This window comes from Doryrhamphus excisus, linkage group LG18, assembly GCF_037039965.1.
Source record: "Doryrhamphus excisus strain RoL-2023G ecotype Guam linkage group LG18, RoL_Dexc_Guam_v1.1, whole genome shotgun sequence".
In the NCBI taxonomy this organism is placed as follows: Eukaryota; Metazoa; Chordata; class Actinopteri; order Syngnathiformes; family Syngnathidae; genus Doryrhamphus; species Doryrhamphus excisus.
Genome location: NC_136374.1, coordinates 6614940 through 6641280, shown reverse-complemented (window position 1 = coordinate 6641280; position 26341 = coordinate 6614940). Strand labels below are relative to the sequence as shown.

The window sequence follows — 26341 nt, the reverse complement described above, 5'->3', positions numbered from 1 at the left end:
ATACAACAACAGAAAAATATAAACAATGCATGTTTCATTCAGTAGTATTTGAAAACATGGATGGAAACCCAATATAATATTATTCATTCATTTTCTACCGCTTTATCCTCACAAGGGGGTGCTGGAGCCTATCCCAGCTGTCTTCGGACGAGAGGTGCAGTACACCCTGGACTGGTGGCCAGCCAATCACAGGGGACATATAGACAAACAACCATTCAAACTCACATTCATACCTATGGACAATTTGGAGTCGCCAATTAACCTAGCATGTTTTTTGGAATGTGGGAGGAAACCGGAGTACCTGGAGAAAACCCACGCATGCACAGGGAGAACATGCAAACTCCACACTCCACAGATGGCCGAAGGTGGAATTGAACACTGGTCTCCTAGCTGTGAGGTCTGCGTGTTAACCACTCGACCGTCGTGCAGCCCCAATATAATATAATATAATATAATATAATATAATATAATATAATATAATATAATATAATATAATATAATATAATATAATATAATATAATATAATAGAATAGAATAGAATAGAATAGAATAGAATAGAATAGAATAGAATAGAATAGAATAGAATAGAATAGAATAGAATAGAATATAGCGCAGAGGGGGATGGTGGTCCCCCCTTTTCAAGAAGCCTGAGTGAAGGATGTGATCCCACTATAGGAGGTTCACACTCCTCGGCCTCCCTGGGAAAGTCTATTCCAGAGTCAAGAAAGGGTATGAACCTCAGCTACCGGGGGTTCATCCTCAGCTTTTTCTTCTTCTTCCTCTTTCGTCACGAAAACGGTGTGGGCATCCCTCATGTCTGTGTGGTAATTAGTGTCTTTCGACACTTGACCAAGGACCGACTCCTTTGGACCATCCTGCGTCTTCCCCTCATCTAAATCTAATGGATGCGGATGGGAAAGAATTAGGAATTAGAATCTCTGTAAAAGTAGAAAGCATTTCCAATAACAAGTCTGTCCAGTCAGAGTAGAATCATAAAGTGAGTTTAATGATTCGGTGTACAATTCTATTAGAATGCAACAATTTGGAAGGCCCCCCCCCACACACCTTTTTTTCTGAAAAACTACATTACAGCAATATTTCTACACACAACTCCTAAAAACAATGAATATATTTTTATTGCATTTCACATGAAAAGAGCAGAAAGTATTGCTAGAGTTTTGTTTTGCTAAAGCTTCCCGTCTTTGACATGCCGCCCTGATGGGGATACTTCAGGGTCGTGTCGGCTCCGAAAGCGACGCAAGGAGACCACATTGCTGTGTCTGGACACACACGCAGAGCTAGCGTATTTTTTGCTAGTCATCTGTACCACATGATGCTGCTTTATCTCAGGGTGCCGAATCCACTGCAAGCGGACTGTCCAAGTTGTCCTCAAAGACCTTGGCCTCTCATCCGAGCAGGCTTCATCAGTTCGGGACAGCTTGAGTCTGACCCCCGGCCTCAACAATCTCTGTTGTAGGCTCACACTAGCTCCGAGAGGTGCAGCTCTGTCTCCGGTGGCCGTGCAGCACAACGGAAAGAATCTGTCTGGGGTCTAAATTTCTTGTCTCGGGTCAAGCTGTGGGTTTCTGGAGTCAGTGTAAGTGGCACTATGTGGCAAACCGGACTGGATCAGGACCGGAACCACAATGGGGCTAAGGGATGATGCCAAACGGGAGTATTTATGACAAGCTAGTAAAACTCGGACATCCACTTTTAGCTCGATGGCTAGCACTCTGGACTCTCATTCTGGGGCCCGGGCGGAGCGCCAGGCTGGCAGAACCAGGTGGGTTACATTGATGCCACGACCTGGATGAGAGCGAGGTTTGGGGGTACGCTGGTAAGCCTCCCTCCCTGGCGGCTTAATGGTCACGCTGGACATCGAGTTGACAGTCTCAACTGGTTCTGCATACCTGGGTCCGTGTCCAGGCCTCTGACGATAATCACTAAGTCAATTCACTGCAGAAGTAGTCAAAAGGAAGTTGATATATTGACTCGTTTGGATTCACTCTGTGCATGTGTGTCAACACCCGGGAGTGTTGGTTCTATAGCAGAATGAACGTCATGAGTGAACCCACCTGTCAGTTATTTGGTCTGTTTGTCCCACTACTTGCTAGTTGTGTGTGTGGTGTGCTACACCATGGAAGACTTCACCATCTGACACCATCTGGCGTCACTTTCCACCCGTTTTGCATGTCGTCATAAAGGTGAAATAAATCATACAAAAGGCTGGAACTTAGCTTTCAGCTCAGCGAGCACCAAACACATCCAAACTGCCACAGAAGCTTCCACTTCATTGGAGGTAAACAAGCGTATTCCACCTCACAATGTTGCTAAAAGGCCACCCAGGGCGTTGATATGCTCATGTATTTTATATATATATGTATTTTACATATATATTTTAATATTCAGACAATCGTGAGAAATATGATTCCAGGTTTCGACCGATCCATGTTCCCCAATCTGTACCCTTTGGGGAACCAATGTTTGACGTCATGTTTGCCTGCACGTTTATTTGATTGAAAAGATCTTGACATCCCAATTCCGATGATCATTGTTATGCCATACAGTTTCACTCCATTCATGAACAATTCCCTCAAGGGTAATGTTGACAATCATATTGTTTATGGGCAATCATCCCTGGGGCAATCCAGCAACATTAGAGTGAAACCTTTCTGTGTTGGGGCCTCCACCTGAGAGACCAAATAGCCTGGATAGACTGTCCTATCTAGTCTTTTGGCATGAACTGATGAAGGCTAAACGTCTTCTAAGAAACCTGAAGAGTCCAGTTACGATAGGTTCAATGACCTGGGAGAACAATGATCGACCTGGATGAATGAGAATATTCACAGACATCACCTCGGAGTCTTGGTGTGTGCGTGTATGTGTGCCCGTATTGCAAATAGCTGCTACTATGTCACTCACGCTTTGTCGGGCTGTGCTCACAGTGTTCAAAGTCTTTCTCTGAGATACTGAAAGCTTTCTGTCCGCTGGACCGGACTGTCTGAAGAGCTCTCAAGTTAACCCCCGTCTATGTTCCCACCCCCACTGACGGTCATGAGCTTTGGGTCATACGTATGAATGAACCCAACTTTATTGGATTAAAAGAAAATATGTGCAATATCTATCAAAACCAAATTAGACAGTTTTTCTCTAGGGGTGGCCATATTTTGGCACCTGTCTAAATGTGATTTGATGCACATTTCACAAACCTCATTTCACTCCTGAAGTCCACCAGTTCTTTGGTGTACGTCAATCATTTAGAAATCCATGAAGGATGCTAAGTGAACGTTTGCATGCTTGCCTTCCTGTGACCATTCACCCATCCAACGCCGTGTGGAACCCCGTCCCGTGTGGACAGGGCCTTAATCTACCCTGATGAACCTCTCAAGGCGCAAATGGAAACACCTCCAGCACGGTACTTGACTCCTTGACCTCTTCACCATGCCTAGGCTGTAGTCAGTTCTTGACCTCATTGACCTTTCCTTTTGCTCCATCTGTGCCCCCCCCCCCAGGAGGCCAGCTGGTAAGACCTGCAGTACGGAGTCACATCCTTAGAGCGCAAAAAGGGGAACACCATGACAGGGATTTCTAAGCTAACATCAGAGGAGACCAGAAGGCCAGAGAACCCCTTTGGGTTCTCTTTTTGTCACTAGGGTGTTGATGCTTTGGGTGCGGAGAGGATTGGGATTTTCCGAGGTAGGGTTTGAGATACGGTGGAAATCCATGCTTGATTGAAAGGATCTTTCATGTTGCAGGATGAAGCTGTCTGCTTCTTCCTGTTAAGGTGGCGGACTGCAGGTGGACAATGCACCATCAAGTGTCAGTCTGACTAGAATGAAATGCCGAGCGGGCCCGCCTCTCCCCTTTCACAGTGTGCTTCTTCCCGACTCCTCCTTATACTCCCACTATCAGTACGGAGTGAAGAGGATTGGCCCGTGCGTCGTGCGAATCGGCCCCGGGGCGGGTCTCAGCAGGCTGAGGGTTGCCCCCTGCAGGAGGTGGCGATGGGGGTGGGTGGCCGGGCCGGGAGCTCGTAATGCCATCTGATTGGAGGACGCGGCGGCGGCCATGGCGGCGGCCACGGCCAGTGGATTTGGTAAAAGTCCCGCCCCCAGAGTTTTTGGAAGTTCCTTTGAGAGAGACAAGCAGAATGTGAAATGAGATCTGAAACGTTGTCACCAACACACAACATCTGGACAAAAGTACTGGGACACCAGGGTCCGTTCTTGATTGGTGGGTTGAGGTCAGGGTTCTAAAGTTGTCCATGTTGAGCAACATCAACTACTTTGATGGTGTTTACATTCATTCATTCATTCATTTTCTACAGCTTTTTCCTCACGAGCGTCGCGGGGGTGCTGGAGCCTATCCCAGCTGTCTTCGGGCGAGAGGCGGGGTACACCCCGGACTGGTGGCCAGCCAATCACAGGGCACATATAGACAAACAACCATTCACACTCACATTCATACCTATGGACAATTTGGAGTCGCTAATTAACCTAGCATGTTTTTGGAATGTGGGAGGAAACCGGAGTACCCGGAGAAAACCCACGCATGCACGGAAAGAACATGCAAACTCCACACAGAGATGGCCGAGGGTGGAATTGAACCCTGGTCTCCTAGCTGTGAGGTCTGCGCGCTAACCACTCGAACCATGCGTTCATTGTTTAGCTTTGACATATACGTTATGTCCATCATGTCGACTTGGAACTGGGATGCTGGAGTGGCCCACGCATTCTTTGATTTTTGGGGACCCCCATCTGATGGGGTTGCACCTGAACACAGCATCGGTCTTTTCAGCCTGGTTGTTCAACAAAATGAACAATATCAATACAACCCCTCAAACTTTCGTTTTGCATTTTGCAAAAATGTTAGCACGCGCCTGGATTCATTGTTAGATGAAGAGGTGTGTCCCAAGACTAATGTCCATTGTTTTTGGAGAAAGATCTAAAAGGGCATACCATGAAATCTGCACGCTTCTTGTTGCGACTGAGAAGAGGGTTGGGTTTCCCTGCGACTCCATCTCGGTGCCTGCGGCTGGATATATGCTGGGGTGCAGAAGGTCCTCATATGAGATACGTGGCAGGTTCTGATTCCTTTCACGTTTTATAAAAGTATCACCTGTTTCAGTTGAAGCTCAGAGTTGACTCGGACGTTGCAGATCTCACAGTGGAAGGTTCGTTCCTGAGCGTTGGGGTCAGAGGACAGGTCCCCTCCTTGCTCGGGGCTGCCCTTCAGACCCAGACGTGGGTACGCTTTAATGGGCCCCAGTCCCCTCCGGGCCTCCAGAATGGTCTTGTGTTTTGTACCTAAATGGGGGGTGATAAAGTCTGTTATAAAGTCTATTATAAAGTTATAAGTCTGTTATAAAGTCTGTTTTATGATCCGCATTGAAATAGGCTAGACCACCCTAGACCACATTTGTCGACAGATACATTCATTCATTCATTACCGCTTTTTCCTCACGAGGGTCGCGGGGGGTGCTGGAGCCTATCCCAGCTGTCTTCGGGCGAGAGGCGGGGTACACCCTCGACTGGTGGCCAGCCAATCACAGGGCACATATAGACAAACAACCATTCACACTCACATTCATACCTATGGACAATTTGGAGTCGCCAATTAACCTAGCATGTTTTTGGAATGTGGGAGGAAACCAGAGTACCCGGAGAAAACCCACGCGATGGGCGAGGGTGGGAATTTAACCCTGGTTTCCTAATATTGCTAATTTTTATGCAATATTACCTTCTACCACTTGGTGGCAGTCTTACACTATTTGTGTTTCCAAACATCCAAATGGGCATCCAGCTTTGACCTACCTTTGTTATGTGCCTCCAGCTGGGAGAGGGAGTTCACTGCCACTTTGCACAAGGAGCAGTAGAGAAGCTTCTTAGCTTTCTCCTCTTCTGACTCTCCAGAGGGAGGGCTGGGTGCCGGGGACGGGGTGTCAGGAAGGACGGCCCCTGCTGAGTCCGCAGCTGGCGTGGTGAGGATGGGGGCGGGTACCAGGGAGGATGTCAGGGGTGCGTCCACGGATGCCAAGAAGGGACACTCTGAGCTGGCCGCAGATGTGGACAGTTGGCTGGGGGTCAAAGGTGACTCTGAGCTGGGACATGATTGGGGGTCATCTACAAAGGGCACATGTGTTTCAGATCAGGGCCGGGACTGTATAGATACATGTATAGATATATGGATCCTTAGCTGCATTAGCACGACGCATTAGCAAGATCAGTCCTCGAGGTCAAACCTTGTAAAGATTTTGCAATAGCCGTTCATCAGCAGAGATGCAAAGCGATATCGATAACTTTCTGCTTCTTGGGATCCATATGTTTAAGGTAATTAAGTGTAGTGTGAGCACAACAAGTGTTGATGAGTCCTAATGAAGTATCATACCATGACTACCATCAGGAGAACCAGAGGATAGAGGGGGAGGAGCCACCTGCTGTGGCCCAGCAAGGTTCACTGTATTCAGGCACACACTCCGAGCAGCCCCTGTGATGCCACGTAGGTCAGTTTCATCAAATGCCGCAGTGATGGCATTCAGGTGGCTGGTAAGGGTTTTTCTCTCATGGGGGAGCATTCGGTGCAATGTCCTCTGAGAGGGATGTTGGTTTACGAGCTCGGTGGAGGTTTGGTACAGGCAGGAGAAAAAAAGGAGCGCTTGATTTGCTCACCGGCACTGTGTTTATAATCTCGCCTGACTGGAGTGTTTTTTAAAACTGTAAAAATCTGTTATCGAAGCTGTCAGATTTATCAGTATGATGTCATAACTCCCTCATATCGGCCCCATAATTATGGTGCCCCCCCCTAATTTCCAGGACATGTGATGTTACCATAGAAGAGAGATAAAACCTCACAAGCGCATCATCTTCTGCGCTTCCAGGTGATGCTCACCCTGCTTATTCGTACCAGGATCCAGTCTGGATGGCGAGGGCCCTGGCGGGGAGGGTGAGGTTGTCGGGGGAGGGTGCTGCTTGTCGCCATCTTGAGGGCGAACTGTCCTCGCTGTCTCCATGCCTTTCACTCTGCGAGCGTGTCGGTTCCCCTTGTAGTGCGCCTCTGCCTGACTCTGGAAGAAAAGACAAACGGATGGACGTGAAGCTGTGATGCCCGTGCTCATTTCACCTCCATCATCTTCCGTCTTCATTCGCCCGCTGAGAGCCTGCGGAGGCCGTGCATCAAATAAGAGACCTTGTAGTTCAGGGTCTGCAACCCCCCAGCTGTTATCCTGCCTGTTGTGGTTCCGGCTGCTTTACGCTCTGGTGTAGTCTACTGAGTAAACTTGTTAGCAACGTGGTCCTGGTGGTCCTGGTGGTCCTGGTGGTCCTGGTGGTCCTGGAACTAGAACTCATCCATGTGCTGCAGCACTTTGATGGCAAATGATCTAAATTTGGTGGCTCCAGGTGGTTTTCATTTGGTGGAAATGAGCCCAAACAGATCTTTTGATGCTAATTTGATGCTTATTTGATACATTGTGCCTTTTGTTTGTACTTTTACTCTGTTTTTATTGTTTCACCCATTTTGCCTTTTACTTAGTTTGTACTTCCCACCCGTTTTGCCTTTGTCTCTACTTTGGGGCCAGCCAGCCTGACAATAATAATGTTAAAAATCTGTATTTAGAAGGTGCTAAACAGGTTTTTTATGTCTTATGTACTGGTATTATGTCTGCTCTATTGAGTAATAGTGGTGTAAAGGTGACTATTATACTACTATATTTCATGCCCGGAGGGCTCTAATGATGTTAAAAAGTATTTAGAAGGTGGTAAACAGGTTTTCTATGTGTGATTTTATATTATGATGTCTACTATATTATGTAATATAGTCACCCGATATATTTATAATATCATATAAAACACGTTCTACATGCAGATTTTATTTCCAATATAATTATTGAGGGCGGCACGGTGGTTAAGTGGTGAGCGCACAGACCTCACTGCTAGGAGACCAGGGTTCAATTCCTCCCTCGGCCATCTCTGTGTGGAGTTTGCATGTTCTCCCCGTGCATGCGTGGGTTTTCTCTGGGTACTCCGGAGCACCTGGTCTCCTAGCTGTGAGGTACGCGCGCTAACCACTCGACCGCCGTGCTGCGCTCTGGTATACTTTCTGCTATAATTTCCCATAAGAGAATATATGTATTAACAAAGAGTGGAGGTGCCAGAGTAAATGCAGCGAGCAAGTTTACATTCATTTACACGGACATATATATAAGCTTATGCTCGGAGTCCACTGGGCCGGCGCTATAGTTGGTGCCAGTTGGTACCAAAGATTAAATGATGGGCGCGTAGTGGCTCACTGTGGCGCCAAATTAACGGCAACATAATTCGGCGATAACAAAACCAATAACAACCATGTGCTTCATGTGCAGCTGACATGGAGCCTTATTTGAGGTTTTTGGAGGCGGAATCGGTGTGTCCCGTGATGTTTATTCTTCGCTGGCTAATTAGATGTGCTTTCATTCAGAAGAGACAAAAGAGAAAGGCTTATGTCTCACATGAGGACGGTGGATGAAAAAGTGCACTTTCCTTGAAGCCGTCAGCTGAGTGGGGTTAAAGGGCAGAGTGAAGAATGCTGAAATATGAAAGAAGTAAGAGAGTAAGAGTAAGACGAGGAGCGCATACGGAATTAGGATTAGGATGTTTGGGGAAAGCGAATGTCGCTGAAATCCTTTCTGTGTCTAAGCAGGATGCTTTTGATGTTTTATCTACAACGCCACAAAGGCACAGAAAGCGGAGCAAGCGGGTCTCAGACAAATCGGGCACAGGCAGCAGCGACAGGCATGTGGGGGGGTTGGGAAGGAGCCGGCGGAGGAGGCGGAGACAAGAGGACAGATGAAACAGTGGAACCCCACGGAGAGCCAGGCGGCAACTCCACTCCCGACCCCGAAGGAGAGCGTTGCTGCAAGGCCTGGATAGAAGGTGAGGAACGCAACGGTTCACGGAACAGCGTGTCGTACTGCGGTGGTGACGACGGCTAATGCGGCACGGCGTGACGTCAGCCTTGCAGCAGGACGGAGCTGAACACTGGCGGGCTAACGTCCTGCGTGGTTTTGAGATGAATGGGCAAAGCTATAATTACAACGTGTAGGTCTCCAGTGGAGCAGCGAGAGGCACTTTATTCAGAGTGGTCACATCAATCACTTAGTCACTCGCTCCTCTACTCACTTTAACACCGCCTTCCCCCAGGCATCAACATGATCATGGATGCCTATCTGGTATGAACATGAAGAAGCAACACCACAGCAACTCCTTTATTCCTTCATGAATAAAGACGTCTGATAAAGTTCCCATCCTCTCCCGTAGCAGCTCACCTGCACAGCCCTCCGCTCGTACGCGGCACACGGGCCCTTCGACACCACTTAGGTACAGTATAGCACAGCGCCCTTCTTTCAATGCCCCTAGAGTTTATATTGGACTGGTTAGTGTGTATATTGGAGTGGTTAGAGAGTATATTGGACTAGTTAGAGTTTATATTGGACTGGTTAGTGTGTATATTGGAGTGGTTAGAGAGTATATTGGACTAGTTAGAGTTTATATTGGACTGGTTAGAGTGTAAACCGGACTGGTTAGAGTGTAAACCGGACTGGTTAGCGTGTAAATTGGACTGGTTAGAGTGCATATTGGACTGGTTAGAGTGGTTAGAGTGTATATTGGACTGGTTAGCGTGTATATTGGACTGGTCAGAGTGTATATTGAATTGGTAAGCATGTCTATTGGACTGGTTAGAGTGTACATTGGACTGGTTAGAGTGGTTAGCATGTATATTGGACTGGTTAGAGTGTACGTATATTGGACTGGTTAGCATATTTATCGGACTGGTTAGCATGTTCATCGGACTGGTTAGACTGTATATCGGACTGGTTAGCGTGTTCATCGGACTGGTTAGAGTGTATATCGGACTGGTTAGAGTGTATATTGGACTGGTTAGAGTGTATATTGGACTGCTTCGAGTGTATATTGGACTGTTAGAGTGTTCATCGGACTGGTTAGAGTGTTCATCGGACTGGTTAGAGTGTTCATCGGACTGGTTAGAGTGTGTATCCGACTGGTTAGAGTTTAACCTGGACGGGTTAGAGTGTATATTGGACTGGTTAGAGTGTAAATTGGACTGGTTAGAGTGTATATTGGACTGGTTAGAGTGTATATTGGACTGTTAGAGTGTTCATCGGACTGGTTAGAGTGTTCATCGGACTGGTTAGAGTGTTCATCGGACTGGTTAGAGTGTGTATCCGACTGGTTAGAGTTTAACCTGGACGGGTTAGAGTGTATATTGGACTGGTTAGAGTGTAAATTGGACTGGTTAGAGTGTATATTGGACTGGTAAGCATGTAGACTGCACTGGTTAGAGTGTAATTCCATTCTCTGCTTATCCGGGTCCGGGGGCAGCAGTCCCAATAGGGAAGCCCAGACTTCCTGGTCCTGGACACCAAGGCGTTCCCAGGCCAGCTGTGAGACATAATCTCTCCAGCGTGTCCTAGGTCTGCCCCGGGGCCTTCTCACCAGGGAGGCATCCGGGAGGCATCCGGACTAGATACCCGAGCCACCTCCACTGGCTCCTCTCCATGTGAAGCAGCAGCTCTACTCTGAGCCACCCCCCCCCCCTTTTTTTATATAGACTAGTTGGGATGTACGTTCAGAGGGCACATACAAAAGAGGTCACATTTGAAAAGTACTGTTATCACTTCCCACCGACATGAAGAAACCGATACGGGTCCCATATGAGCAAACCACGGCACAGTCAAACCTCACTTGTTCTACCCCCAGTTTTCACATGATTCGGTTTTCATCTAGTTTGCCTTGCTTGTCGGACATGTCTTGGTGTTCATTGACTACACGTATGTGTGGTACAAAGCAGTCCGGTATTGTATCCGTCCCCAAATGGCGTGTCCATACAAACCGCACAACACACTGCTGAGTCTGTGCTCAGTCTGTCTGTGATCAAAATAACTTGAAAAGTTGAGAATGGATTTGGATGAAATTCAGGAATCATGGGAAATGGGATATGGAAGAAGTGATGAAGTGTTAAGGTCATCCAGATCGCCGTCTGGATCCAGGAGTTTCTTTGAGAGGTTCTTTTAATGTTGCAGTGCCATGATCCACTCAACTTGGCCTATTTGCTCTACTGCCCTCTGCTGTCTCGTCTCAGCACTGCACAGAGCAGTCAACCCGCAATCAGGCCCCTCTTAACACATTTTGTGTGTCCTCATTGCTCGTATTCCTTTATTCCCTTCTGCCAACTGGGTCCGCATATCAATGCTGATCCAAAGACGCAGGATTTTTATTCTGATGCAAAGCACAATATGGGGGCGAACTAACCCTGACCCTAACCAACAAGGTGAAAAGGGACGTACGCCATGTCATCATCAACAATAACTTCCATTTGTCATTTCTGCATGTAGAATTGTACATATTGGCTATAAAATGTACTTATTGTTGATATTTTGTGAATGGGATTGACATGATTTCCTATCAAAGGGGCTGCTGTGGCAAGCAAGGTTGCACTTGTGGAGCTTGGAGAACAGGAGGAGGCGATATGATGACGTGCCCCCCCTGCGGAGAGCAGGGCAGGGTTACACAAGTTTCAGATGACTCCTCCGCCCGCTGTCCTTTATACACCTCTGCATTTAGAGGACAAGTATTTAGCAGCTATGCGCTGGAATGCGTTTCTATTTGAGGCCAGGCTTGGACATCAGACTTTTGGTTGGGATTTTGGGCAGGGCTCTTTTAACCATAGCCTTAAAGGACCCCTGATGTGACTCACCAACTTTGTTTAAACATGGAATATATCAGTATATTATCCTACCACTTTTCTCTCCAATTTGTGGTTAGTACAGTTTGTGTTCAAAGTAATAGCAGTATTTTTGCAAGAGGGAGTAAAGCTCCTTATAATGGATTTTATTTACCAGGAACACTCCGCATTATAAGATGAAGAAAAATTCTTAAATTCTTTTACAGAAATGGATGAAAGCTAAATATCGGGCTGTTAAAAGAAATAGCAGTGGTTGCTTTTGTCTTCGTGAACTGAAATGTTTAGTGTATAAATTGACCAATCAGGAAACTAGGATAACGGCGTCAGTCGCCGTCACTGACAAGTGCTGCACACATCCGTGTTGTATCTTCTGGCGAAGGTGAACATGATCTAACTGCATTTCTTGGTATTGCCTCAGAAGCAGCACTGGTGATGCCCCCCCCCCCCCCAAAAAAAAACACATCACATACCACATTCTGAGCATGGGGCAACATGACCTCTTCAAGTGTTTTCATGTATGTTTGATGAAGAAACATGTCTTTATGCTTGCACCGCCATGCGTTACTGTCTTCACTGGGGGGGTCATCTGACAAACTGCCACCCTAATAGCCTTTTCCCACCACAATCAGTGGCCACATTAGATGTTACCCATGCTGTAGAAAACGCTAAAATGCTAAAGCCACTTACCATTGACACCTTCCGAGGTGTGCCCGTCCAGAAACCTACGCTCACCCCACATCGGCCTTTTGGCAATCCTGAGAACCAGAAAGAAGTATGGGGGCTCTAGAGCCTTTTCTTTCGGGGGGTCCAACACTGGAACGTCCTACCTGCTACCTACCTCGAGCTGCTACCTCAGTAGAAATGTTCAACAACTGAGGTTGTGGCTGTTGTCAAGCCCTTTGAGGCTCTTTTGTCATTATATAAATAAACATGACTTGACTTGACTGTGGGGCGGCACGGTGGACGAGTGGTTAGCGCGCAGACCTCACAGCTAGGAGACCAGGGTTCAATTCCACCCTCAGCCATCTCTGTGTGGAGTTTGCATGTTCTCCCCGTGCATGCGTGGGTTTTCTCCGGGTACTCCGGTTTCCTCCCACATTCCAAAAACATGCTAGGTTAATTGTGTGTTAATTGAAGTGTTTTCATGTCCTGAATGGGAAGGGAAGACTCCTGGCTCGGAACTGGATGGCCCACATGGTGGTGGTGCAGGGGACTTGAGATGAGCTTGCCTGTGGTGAGATAGGACAGGAGCCGAAGAAGCAACTGCAGCGTGTCCTTCACGTGACCTTAAAGCTGATTAGACACTTCTCCACATTTGGCAGATGGCACAGTGCCAGCCTGAAGCAGCCTGGCTGCAGGGATAAAAGTTGATGCCCATCAAGAGGCTTGGGCGTCTCAGTCAGTACTTCCTCTGGAACCTTGGTTTGCGTACGCCCCGGTTAGCATGTTTTGTCACTTCACATAGAATACTGACTCATTCAGTACCAAAGTGTGAACACATATTCACAGTTCGGTTTGATACGTTTGTGTTACAGTGGATACCACACAAGCTATGCTGGAGCCTAGCTGTGAGGCCTGCATGCTAACCACCCATCGCTGTGCAGCCTGTGAAAGTGAGCATTCTGCTTGAAATGTATCTTTTCACAAAAAGCTGCTTCTCCCCTTTTCTTTTAGTTGGGAACTGGGATTTTCCTGAAACTTCCCTATTTCAGTCCATTCATTCATTCATTTTCTACCGCTTATCCTCACGAGGGTCGCGGGGGTGCTGGAGCCTATCCCAGCTGTCTTCGGGCGAGAGGCGGGGTACACCCTGGACTGGTGGCCAGCCAATCACAGGGCACATATAGACAAACAACCATTCACACTCACATTCATACCTATGGACAATTTGGAGTGGCCAATTAACCTAGCATGTTTTTGGAATGTGGGAGGAAACCGGAGTACCCGGAGAAAACCCACGCATGCACGGGGAGAACATGCAAACTCCACACAGAGAAGGCAGAGGGTGGAATTGAACCCTGGTCCCTATTTCAGTCCAGGAGGATGGAAATACATTTTAAAAATAATACATCTTTCTCTTTAAAGGCTCTCCTTGCCAATAAGGGTCCCGACCTCTGACCTCTAACCTGTGTTGCTGAAACTGCCCAAGTGTTTCCATCAAGGCCATGAAGCTGATTTTTTTTTCCAGAGCGTCATCCGTCGGGTCAACGAGTCGGCTCCTATCTGCCTCGTTTGACACGACGTCACCATCGTCATCATCACCTGACTGTGGGCTACATCTGGTCTTCCACCTTTTACACCTTGACACCAAAGTAGGGCTGCACTACCATACTAGTCAGGGAAGGACCTCATCATAGCTGTACATCTGATTGGGTTACCTCCGAGTTGAAGCGGATTTGACAGACATTGCAGGAGATGATGGGCCGCTTTGTCTTCAGCACGGGAGGTCCAAAGGTGTGCGTCATGACAGCCTTCTGGACGGGGTCCATCTGAGGAGACATTCAAACACACAGGACCAGATTAGGACTAAGAGTTGATGAAAGCAAGAAGTGGGAAACTGCAGAGGGGTGATTGATGTGGACAAGCTGGGGTGGGGGTGTGTGGGGGGGGCTGGTTTGGTGTAGTTGTTGTTGTCTGGGCATCACTTCCTGCCTTCATGGGTGCGCCCCAAATGCTTCACTCTGTGGTTTGAAGGGTCTACTTAGACGGCCTCCAACCTACACTCTGCGTACTACACTCTATGTCAGTGTTTTTCAACCTTTTTTGAGCCACGGCACGTTTTTTACGTTAGAAAGATTTGGCGGCACACCAATAACCAACATTATTTGCTTCTTTCCGATTTTTCCTGATTACGGACTCGCCACAGCAGATCCTTTTGATCCGCCTACTAATTTAACCAACAATGTTACAACATGTGCATCACTAAGTCTATTAGAGGAACGAGGCAATCAGCTACGTGTTGCCACACGGACGAATATTACAATGCTCTGCCAGTCTTTACACCAATGACACACGACAACGACATAGTATTTGCAGAAAATTATTAATACATATTAATAAAAAAAAAGTGATATTGAATAATTCCTCACGGCACACCTGACGATTTCTCACGGCACACTTGTGTGCCGCGGCACAGTTGTTGAAAATCACTGCTCTATGTACTCTACTTCTTTTTACAATAACATCCTGGTGATGACGAGTCAACCACAACAAAATGAATTGTAACAACATGTCATATGTCACATGATCTGGAAGACCACAATGCTAAACAGGGGAGTACTGTCAACCCTGGTAGATGGCAGTTCATCCGTTGCACACGCAACCCTGACAAGTCCCATTCCATGATTCCGTATTTATCCATCTATCCAACTATTTTGGCAGAGAAAACCTGATTAGAGCATATACATATAGTATGTATATGTACTGTTTGTCTTATATATGTATATCCTATGTGTATGTGTATGTAGGCCTGTCATGATAACAAATTGTGCCGGTTGATAATAGTGTTATTAATGATTGACCATGGGCGGCACGGTGGCCTAGTGGTTAGCGTGCAGACCTCACACCTAGGAGACCAGGGTTCAATTCCACCCTCGGCCATCTCTGTGTGGAGTTTGCATGTTCCTTTCTCCGAGTACTCCGGTTTCCTCCCACATTCCAAAAACATGCTAGGTTAATTGGCCACTCCATAGGTATGAATGTGAGCTGGGATAGGCTCCAGCACCCCCGCGGTAGAAAATGAATGAATGAATGATTGACCATTATGAACCCAACATGAAGATTACCATTCAAAGATGTCTGTCCTGACACATGGAGCCATTAGATGGTACTCAAAGGCAGTGTACCTGAGTAAGGCATACTGTAGCTACTACATACTGTACTTAGATACTAATAGCGGGGCGTCAACACGTCACACACCATTGCTACTGCTGGTGTCAGAAGAATTACACACGGCAACACAACAGGTGGATAAGACCTGACAGTACACTACCAATGTATCATGCAGAATATTAACCAACTACTAAAAACTGTACAGCAAAGTACTCTGGGAAACAGGAAGTACTCCCAAGTGACGCTATATTATGAAGATCGTCTCTGTTAAGAAAAAAAACACTTCAATAAAAGCCGCACATAGTTATAGTTGTAGTATATTGTTAAACTATGGTAGGCGTCATATTGGAGCCCGTGTAAAATCCTGCACCACTGGCCTGAGGTTACATGGTAGCCATCCTTTTACCAACACTCCAACTCGCTTCCAACTGTTATTTCCGAATGCCCGCAAGGCATGCTGGGTAGCCCATCTGCAACACCAAAATGAAGTATGAAGAATGAAACATTGGCTATCAAGAGTATGCTAACTGCTCCACAACATATTTGGAAAACAATGTGTACCACAAGCTGCCCAGCATGCCTTGCGGCAGGGCTATACTATTGTGTGTAGATGTTTATTTGCATACACATGGTGCAGTTGGTAGGTTCCTTTGTGTGTTGCACCATTTTGCGCCGTTTCGTTGGATATTTAGTCCGCCAATCGAAAGCCTTGGCAAGGGTGAAGGATGCGCTGGAACTGTGGCATTGGGCTTACACACTGGCATTCATGTTAGCGTCTGCTTGCTAACTGCTAGCACCCGTGTTGCCCCGCGACTGGCAAAAAGATGCTACAATCGCTATGTGTAGCAAAGGCTGCTCAAAGCTAACAGCTGCTCCCGGGTGTAAACAATGGAACAAACAACAAACTACCAAACTAACAAGATGAACATCCATAGCTGCCCACCTGCTTAAGGGGTCGGCATGGCACCAAAACAATAAGAAAGTCATAAATTAAACACCAATTGCACGATTAAACACTAAAAACACTGCAGAAGACACACAGCTGCATCCATCAGCGGATCACCATCATCAGCAACATCACCAACATGACATCCTTGGGGACATGGCTGCCCCCCAGACACCTTGCAGAAGAATGCGGAAATGCTGCAAGCATCCGACACCATCTTGTGTGAAAGGGATCGAGCGTGTGCACATGTGTGCATGTGAGCATCCATGCCGGCTGAGCGCTTACCGTGTTAAAGCTGTGGAAGACGCCCACAGTGGCAGGGTGCGGCGACTCCAGGGGGAATTGCAGGAAGGGCTTGATGTCCAGGGGGGACGGGGGGAGGACGGCCGGGCTCCTGAGGAAGGCGGGGACCGGCCCCGCTCGGTTTACACTCCCTGTACACACAAGGACAAACATTTCAAGTCGGCATGGCTTATGCGTATGCATCTCAAATCTGTAACGGAATGAATTATTCTACTGATAATAACTATATATATAACTTTATATATTTTATATTAATATAACTATATGTATATATTTATATATTAACAATGGGATGTACGACATACTTGCTCACGGTGCAACAAAGCAAAAAACACAACACATCCACAGCAAGTTAACATAAATCGACTACCAACACTCCAAGTCGCTTCCAACTGTTATTTCCAAATGCCCGCAAGGCATGCTGGGTAGCCCATCTGCAACACCAAAATGAAGTATGAAGAATGAAACATCTTGGCTATCAAGAGTATGCTAACTGCTCCACAACATATTTGGAAAACAATGTGTACCACAAGCTGCCCAGCATGCCTTGCGGCAGGACTATACTATTGTGTGTAGATGTTTATTTGCAACTCAAGAAATACTTTCTTTGTTAAGAAAAAAAAAAGTCCAAAAGCAAAATGCAAATAAATAAAATGAGGACCCAAGAAGGTGACCATGAACACATATACCCCCCGACTTGGGTTAGAAAATTGGGGGCAGGGCCATTTGTTCGCAGGTGGCATCAAGCAGAACGACATACTTGCTCACGGTGCAACGAAGCAAAAAACACAACACATCCACAGCAAGTTAACGCATCACATAAATCGACTACCAACACTCCAACTCGCTTCCAACTGTTATTTCCAAATGCCCGCAAGGCATGCTGGGTAGCCCATCTGCAACACCAAAATGAAGTATGAAGAATGAAACATTGGCTATCAAGAGTATGCTAACTGCTCCACAACATATTTGGAAAACAATGTGTGCCACAAGCTGCCCAGCATGCCTTGCGGCAGGGCTATACTATTGTGTGTAGATGTTTATTTGCATACACATGGTGCAGTTGGTAGGTTCCTTTGTGTGTTGACGTGTTCTTCTCCAAGCTACAGGTTGCATCTGACTGTACCTGACTCAAGTCATATTTCCAAGTTAAAGCTTTAGAAAAAGGACTGTAGTACAGTCAGGCTACACACACACACACACACACACACACACACTTTATCCATTTTTTTATCTGTCAGGCCACAAACGTTAATACAGTAAATCATCACAGGAACGCTAAGAAATTCCCTGCCATCCCATTGGTCACTGTGTGTGCTGAAGTCGTAGCTAAAGTCGTAGCTAAAACTAATTCATATCTACAATGTCGTAGTCATGACAACAAATAAGAGGTGGTGCCTGTACGGTATGTTCCTCACCATGAGAGGAATGAATGAAGCTGGGGGGGGGGTGATGAAACAAATGACGATTAGATTGATGGGTCCTCAGAAATACCCTGACATGACTACTAGCAGGAGAATATATATTGGAGAGCTTTTATTTTTATTTATTGGTTATTTTAATGTGATTGTATTATCTGTTATCTATCTGTTATATGATGAGTTATATGTTATCTATCTATCTGTTTTCTATCTGTTAGTTAGTTATCTATGTGTTATGTATCTGTTATCTACCGTACAGACCGAAGTCCAAACTTCCAGCTGACTTGAAGCCTTCAAGCATCCAACCATCCAGAGGTCCAAGTGCATGCTGGGTATGATACATTCATGATACATTCATACATGTTGGCAGGTCTGCACTAATCTTCAAAGTCCTCCCTGCCTCTCACCACGCCCCCACCACTCCAACAGTTCCCGGCGTTCCTCCCAGGGGAGGACGCCCCCCTATTTGGCCTATAAGCCTGAATGTTGTGGTAGGAGGCAGAGTTAAGATCACCCCCCCCCCAAATCCCCCAGCTCTTGCTCACTTTCCCCTCACTAGCCGCTGAGCCACAGTGGATGCTTGTACTTAAGGACTGTAGTGTGAATGGCAGGGAGGGGGGCTGAGCTCCTTAATCCTTGCAAGCGGGGCGCTGCAGATATCTAACCCCCCCCCCCCCCGCTCTCCACCCCCCGTCACCAGACGTTGTTTTCTATCCTCATTTCACGCTCTGTTATTCTGCATCGTGCTCCCTCACTCACTCCGCAGAAGCTCCTTTTCTTTCTCCTGGTCCTCTCTGTTAGGCCACCATTCCACGACTTCCCGCCGTGGTGGTCTTGGCTGCTGGGACCTCAACGTGCTGTTGGCAGGTCTGACTGCACAGGAGCACGTCCTTCCTCCTGATATGATACGCAACATGTGCAGGGATGGATATAGAAGAGGAAAAAAAAGCTATTTTGGGGATGGGTTCCTTTCACTGACGGAGAGGGCGATGTAAACAAGGCAGGGATGGTGGGATGGGGAATAGATGATGTATTCTCTCCTCCTCACAGTCTTTCAACCTTGCAGGGCGCCACGCATGACTCCATGTCCCTGTGAATCCTCCACAGACACAACATAAACGGCAGTTAGCTGCTTGGGAAACAGCTATTTAGCTTCCTGGGAGGTGGTAGTCAACCATGACCACTGGTTAAGGATGCCTGATGGCTAAGGAGACGTGTTGGTGGCGGTGTTAGCATAGCGCTAATGGGGTGTCACCACACCAGATCAAGTACAAATGGGAAAATGAGATGATAATATATCAACACCGTCACTCTGTGTGCATGCTCCACCCACCCACTGTATGGCTGACAAAAGGTCTCACTGCAGTCATGCCGTTGTTCTATGGAACAAATGTCCCAATGCCCATAGGGATGCCTGTCCGTCTGGAGGAAAACAGATGTATTGATTATCCACGTCATTCTCATTTATTCTGAGAGGTATTTATTACCCCCCCAGGACTAGTGCCCAGGAGGGGGAGAAGTCCATCTCATCACGTTTTCATCTCGCCGAATCCTGTGACGCCCCTCCCTCCCCAGCATAAAACGCAATAAAGGCGGACTGGGGGGCGTCTTTGCAAATGAGGGCAGGAGCACATCTCCAGCAGTATGGATCACTGTGCTCCTCTTCGGCCAGCCATGCGTGGTCCTGCTGCTCATCTTACGCCTCAATGCCGTTTCATAGTTAGACATCAACAAGTCTTTCCTGCTCCTGTGCCTACTAAAGGTATAAAACTGGTGGAAAGAGGCAGTTAAGAACGCATGTCATGGTAGATGCCCATTCATAGCTCCAGCAAGGTGTCTGTCCATGCTGTCAGCATTCATGATCACATTAGCAGCAACATAGAAAGCCAAAAACCAGCAGCAGCACTGGGGGGCCTGTGGTATGCCCTGACTCTTAAAGGGGACCTAAGATGCTTTGCCCACCTTTCTGACTGATAAATGTAGCAAATTTGGATTTGAACCCTGGAAGATGTTTGGGATGGCTCTGAACGCTCGCTTTTTTCTAACACTTCCTTTTATGGGCATGCCTGGGTACAAGCTGTGGACCTGCGCTGACCTGCTCTGCTGCACTGTGAAGATTTCACAGTGTGGCTGGAGGCGGGGCGTGGGTGGAATAAAACAGAGTCCAGGAAATCCAGGTGGAATAGGTGCAGATTGTGGAAGATCTAGAAAGCTTTGTGTGGGGTTATTTGTGTGTGTGTAGCCCACAACATCCACATCAGTATCAGAGGTCCCCCTTAAAGTCAGCGTTAATGTAGGGGTAACATCGCCTCATTGCAAGGTTTTTGGAAAGGATTTTTCCTGTTTTGATGAACTGCATCTCATACCAAAAATGCCCCCCCCCCACCCCCAGCACCTCCCTCCACAAACCAGTATTTGAGGAGCACTGTAACAGAGCGGCATATGTAAAGCTGTCTTCTGCTCTGTGCAGGTGAGTGCTTTATGCCATGAGTGAATGTGGTGAGCACGCACGACGGCGGCCATAGATTGGACACATTCACAGGAGAATTAACGTGCTGTCAGACTCTATAAATCCGCACGGGCGCCGTGTCTTGGTCGTTCGCTCAGAGAAAAGGGAGGTAACCCCCCCTCAGCGGCAGACACCGTTTCTTTTGGCAGTGAAGAAGATCAATGGCGATGAAATAGCTTCCTTAGGTCTGGCCTACATTTGGGAGCCACAAATGAAGAGATGCGGAAGGAAGAGGGGGGGCGGGGGGGGCTGGCAGCAGCTTATCGCCACAAACAGTCATGTGCACACGCAGACATGTGAACGCCAACGTGCTGCACCTCAGGCCTCGCAAATTGGCAATTCATTTGTCCAATTTAGCCTTAATCATCACAGAGGTCGTGTCAATGTCAGCAGCCCCTCAGCATCTCCTGCCTGCCTGGCGCCGGGACCCAAGGCAGAGGGGTCTGCTTGCCAAATAATACAACAAAAAGAAAAGCCATGCGGTTGTCTTTCGTTCCAGGCTCAGCACAAAATGCCAGGCGCGTCACATCTGCATGTAAAATGTGCTGCTGTGCACGGATAAAAAAAAAATCAAGTGCAAGCTCTTTACCCTGCACTCACCTTCGACTCACCTTAAAACATGCGGACCCCCCCGCCCCCACCCCAGCTCATCACCTCCTTGTCTTTTACAAACCCACACTCCGCTGAAAAGGAGTGTATTGAGTGTATTGTGTTCTGACCCAAATATGCTGGCAAAGGAAGTTGCAGAATGACAAGCAGCCACGCACACAAACGCCGTCTTTCGGTGAAAGGGCTTGTGGGAGTTGTCTGGCAGGTGGCATTTAAGCTCAGCCGCTGGGGTGCACAGCATGTCATTAAAACAAAGTGCACACTCACACTGACGATACATCCTCCAGCCTCCAACTTCCACAGCATGTGCGTGTGCTTGCTCTGGTTGAAATGGCTGCGTTTGACTTTGGGGGTAAGCTGAGATGCAGTAAATTGGATTTCATGCTTAGTCCTTTGCAGCAGCAGCCGCCGCTGCAGCATCGGGGGGGGGGGGGGGGGGGGGGGGGACGCACACAGAGACACCGGCCCTGCCATCGCAACAACCAGGCTCCACAGCTGACCTGTCCACCACGTAGCAGAGATGCTGAGATGCTGAGATGAGGCTCCTCACTGACCTCCGTGGATGCTGTGGACCCACCATGTTGGCATAACAATCAGTTGCGTTCATGAGTTCATGTCTTTAGCCAATATAAAGATATGAAGATGTCATGTCGTGCTCTTCCTTGGGGAGAATTCATCACAGACTCAGACCTGCTGACCCTAACAGCCACTTGAAATTAGCAGCAGCTAAAACCAGATCATTTTTTTACTTCTCTTTGGACTCTCAACCAGCTTCAGTACATGCAATAATACAATGCTGCTGCTCGAGTCCTGACTAGAACCAGCAAATACAAACATGTTAAATCTCTCCTCACCACGCGCTTCACTCCATCACAGCCACAATAATCTCTAACATGGGATACTGCTGCCACCGGAACCCAAGATAAAATTCTATTCTATGTTATTTCATGTCTTGAGGGCTCTAATAGTGTTCAATAAATAAGGCATAGTACTTAGAAATGTGTGGTCAGGTAAGGAGCCAATGAGGTGTGCTCAACAGGCCTGACTGTAGTCACCAAAGAGGGTGAGCAGTTGTGGAAATGGATGGAGGAGCAAAGATAATGGCATCCAAGTCATAGAGAAAGTGAACAGAAGATGGAAGCTGTGATCAGAGAACATCTAATCATGCAAGAAGCAAGTTGCAGTTTGGGGCCACCACAGAAGAGGACGGCATGAACCCGCACAGGGTCAAGTGAAGGTGGTGTCCATGTGAAAAGAACATTTACACACCTGCTGGATGTGCAACCTGAGCGTGCAGGGAAAACAGAGGCAAAGGATGCCAACAATGGACCAGCAGCTGCGTCCTGCAAAGGGGCGTGTCCTCCAGTGTTTGATGCAAGGGCACGAGACAAAGGTAGTATGCAATTTTGCGGGGAAGGGAAAATGACAGGTTATACGGTATTCTGGGAGCCAGTGTGCTTCTGATGCAACAGCGTGGTCTTCGGGCAACACACAAAGATAATGATGGGTCGGCGCCAGGCTGGCAGTCCTCAGCCTTTATTTGGTAACCTTGAAACCACTAAATGTCTCTCATGTACGCATTTGTAGCTTTAAGGCTGAGCCGTTCCTGAGACACAGTATGCTACTGACCTGGCACAGCTTGCCTTTTTCTCTGGCAATGAAGGTCCAGACGTGACATTCGCATCACACTGCATGGAGTCAGCCATGCCATGTCCTCCATTTCTGTGTGGAAGTGGTCTGGCTCCTTTCTTAAAGGAGACCTATGATGCCCATTTTTGGACCCTTTGTCTTGAGTGGTGGACTCCTGTAGAGTAGCACACCATAATCAGCACACAACGCTTTCTAGCTCTTTCAGAATCTGCACCTATTCAGTTGTATTTCTTTGGATTTTGTGGTTCCCTGCGAAAACGATCTGTTGTAATGTATTCCACCCACGGCTCGCCACGATTGACTAAGGTACATAGATTTTGAGTAGTGACTGAGGAACTCTTGAAGATCGAATGATTGATTGACTAAGGCACATAGATTTAGAGTAGTGACTGAGGAACTCTTGAAGATTGAATGATTGATTGTCTAAGGCACATAGATTTAGAGTAGTGACTGAGGAACTCTTGAAGATCGAATGATTGATTGACTAAGGCACATAGATTTAGAGTAGTTACAGAGGAACTCATGAATATGTAATAAATGATTGTCTAAGGCACATATATTTAGACTAGTTACAGAAAAGCAGCGATGAGCAGCGATGAACTAAGGCACATAGGTTTAGAGTAGTTGCTGAGGAACTCACAAAGAACTAATGAACGATGAACTAAGGCACATAGGTTTACAGTAGTTACTGAGGAACTCATGAGTAGTAGTAATGAGTAGAGTAGTTATTGGGGAATTTATGAAGAACTAATGAGGAACTAATGACTAAGGCACACCAGTCCAGGGTGTACCCCACCTCTCGCCGGAAGACAGCTGGGATAGGCTCCAGCGACCCTCGTGGGGATGACTAAGGCACATCATTCTAGAGTGTTTACTGAGGAACTCAGGCACATACATTTAATGTGGTTACCGAGGGGACTTCGATTGTCATAAATGAAGAACTCATGACTACGGTGCAAACATTGAGAGTAGTTACTGAATAAGTAATGAGTAGTTACAGAAGACCTCTGTTCATTAAAATGTTCATATTTCAGACCCAGTGGCAAAGGGTGATTAATCATGATTGATGAATTTGCAAGTGAGATTAATTGGATTCAAATGTTTAATCCTTTGACTGTTTCAGTTGTGGTGTGGTGGCTGTGGTGAAGGTCTGTGAGAGTAGAAAAGGCTTTATTTTAAATAAATAACGACCTCAAAGCTGCGGCTGTGAAATATTCATATTGTAAAAGATAAAAAAGTGCAGCCTGGGAGATGAGTCGTATTTAGTTCATGCTCAGAGAAGGGATGTCCTCAAGGTGATGAACACCAAATGCCAGGACAAGGTCGTGGTGTGTGTGTGTGTGTGTGTGTCTTGGTGTGATCACGTGTACGTGAAACTGATGGATTTCTAGTCCCAACGTCCCTTCCATGTTGCGTTTGTGTGGACGTACCCTGCCTGATGCTTAACGCCAACTAGTGGTGAGGTTGCACCCCACATCTCTCACCCCTCCCCTTCATGGCAAGGAGAAGAAACTCAGATGACCTTCAAGCCTCATGCTATGGTGCAATGTGACACGCCATCAGCACTCGTGCCGTGCACGTAGACAGAAACAGCATCAGCGGCGGACAGAGACACGCATGCACATGGCGATATATTATCTATCTGATCAGCCACTTCATTTTCATTCATTCATTTATTGATCATCATCCCAGGCTGAGTGCCCACCACACAACAAATCTCACAAGATCTTGTGACAATGATGTTTGTATGGGCATTGTCTTATTACATACGCTGTATATTAGAATACATTTGATATATTATGATATTATTACTGTATATGAGGGGTGTCACAAGACCTGACAAGATCACAATCAATAAACAGGCAAAAGGCAGGAAGAGGGTTCACTGTGCATTGCTTTCAACACCTTGGCGCGTTTGTTCCATAAAACAACGGCATGAACGGAGTGAGCCCTCTGTCAGCTGTCAGACATACAATGTCCCTCTGGGTGAGTGGAGGCGGGGCCACTAGCAAAGACACATAGAGTGTAATGTAAGTAGAAGTTATATTGCAAAATATTGTCATAGATTTGTATTTTTTCATTCCGGGTTCAAATCTCCACTAGTCAGCATCATCGGTACCCATCAGGAAGGACATCTGGTATATAAATGGCTCAAGCCAGTATGCGGGTCAAAAAGAGCCGCTGTGGCGACCTCAAAATCAGGAAAAAGCCAAAAGAAACAAACAAACAAGTAAATTTCTAAAATCTTGTGGACTATATCGTGACACCCCCATTTCTTATGATGGAAATTGTTTTTTGGTCAACATTGAGCGCAAGCGCTAGTCCGTTGGCCCTGTACGGACTCATTCCGCGGAATGACGCCCCGTACAAAGCACCCTACGCCTCGCTTGCTCCCTGAGTTTTTTGATGTTATCCAGTGCGAGTGCTAAATCAGCCGCCATGGGGCCAAAGAAAGTTGCCAGTGACAGCAATTTGACAGGTAAAGGTAGAAACACGATTGAATTGTAAGTCATGACATCAGTAACAGTAAAGATATGAAATGTTCACGTCACGGTCTACATGTAAAAGCTGAATCATGTATTTCCTAGAATGTATTCGGTGCAACATTTGTAGAAATGTATGATTTGACCTTGTGGAAAGACTGAAGGATGGGAAGCGAGACAGCAGGGTCTAGGAATGATGTTTACCAGGCTGTTGTCCTTCAAAGTCCAAATGAAAACTCTCACCTAAGATCATCCTTTGTCCTTCCGCGGTCAACTTCTTTCCATCCACAATGTCGTCCTGCTGGTCTCCTCTACGAACCGGAGCCTCTCTCAAAACTCTGCATCAATGCGTAGAAGCAGCATCCCACATCGCCGCCTGGATCTCGGTCCACTCCTCTTCCTCTGTGATGGGTACAGATGTGGACGTGGTCGGTGGAAGACAAGCAGGCAGTCCAGGCTGCGGCAAGGCGACATGCGCTCAGCTTGTCCTGCACGTCAGCCTGTCGTGTAAGCTCTGGCAGAGACGCTGCGTCCAGCAGGAGGAAGACGAGAGCGGAGAGCTGCTCTCTCTCTCTCTTCCTCTCACACGTATTTTGGGGTTGGGTATAACCTAAAGGCACCTTGCACTCCCGGGCTGTGATTGGCTGCAAGCCTCGGCCAATGAGAGCAGAGGGTGCTGTGCATTTTCTTTATGCTGCTGTCTCCCACGCTGACACACCATCACCCCTTCATGGCCAGCCCCCAGCCACATTGTGGAGTTGTGGGACTTCTAACTATATATTATGTTTTGGAATAAAACAATGGTTGGGTTAGGATGGTTTAGCTTCCCTGTGGACGGGCGGGTCGGTTG

At 47.1% G+C, this 26341-nt stretch overlaps 1 protein-coding gene across 1 annotated transcript; it reads right to left on the bottom strand.

Annotated features, from left to right (window-relative positions):
- Positions 1-991: 991 nt before the first annotated feature.
- LOC131105896 (zinc finger protein 385A-like) lies at positions 992-26060 on the bottom strand. Its single transcript, XM_058054389.2, has 8 exons — positions 25735-26060; positions 16802-16950; positions 14118-14228; positions 6889-7063; positions 5814-6122; positions 5119-5306; positions 4959-5045; positions 992-4130 (listed from the first exon to the last, which is right to left on the bottom strand). Exons 1-8 carry the CDS (start codon positions 25742-25744, stop codon positions 3909-3911), a joined length of 1251 nt encoding a protein of 416 aa, XP_057910372.2. The 5' UTR covers positions 25745-26060; the 3' UTR covers positions 992-3908.
- Between the last annotated feature and the right edge of the window lie 281 nt (positions 26061-26341).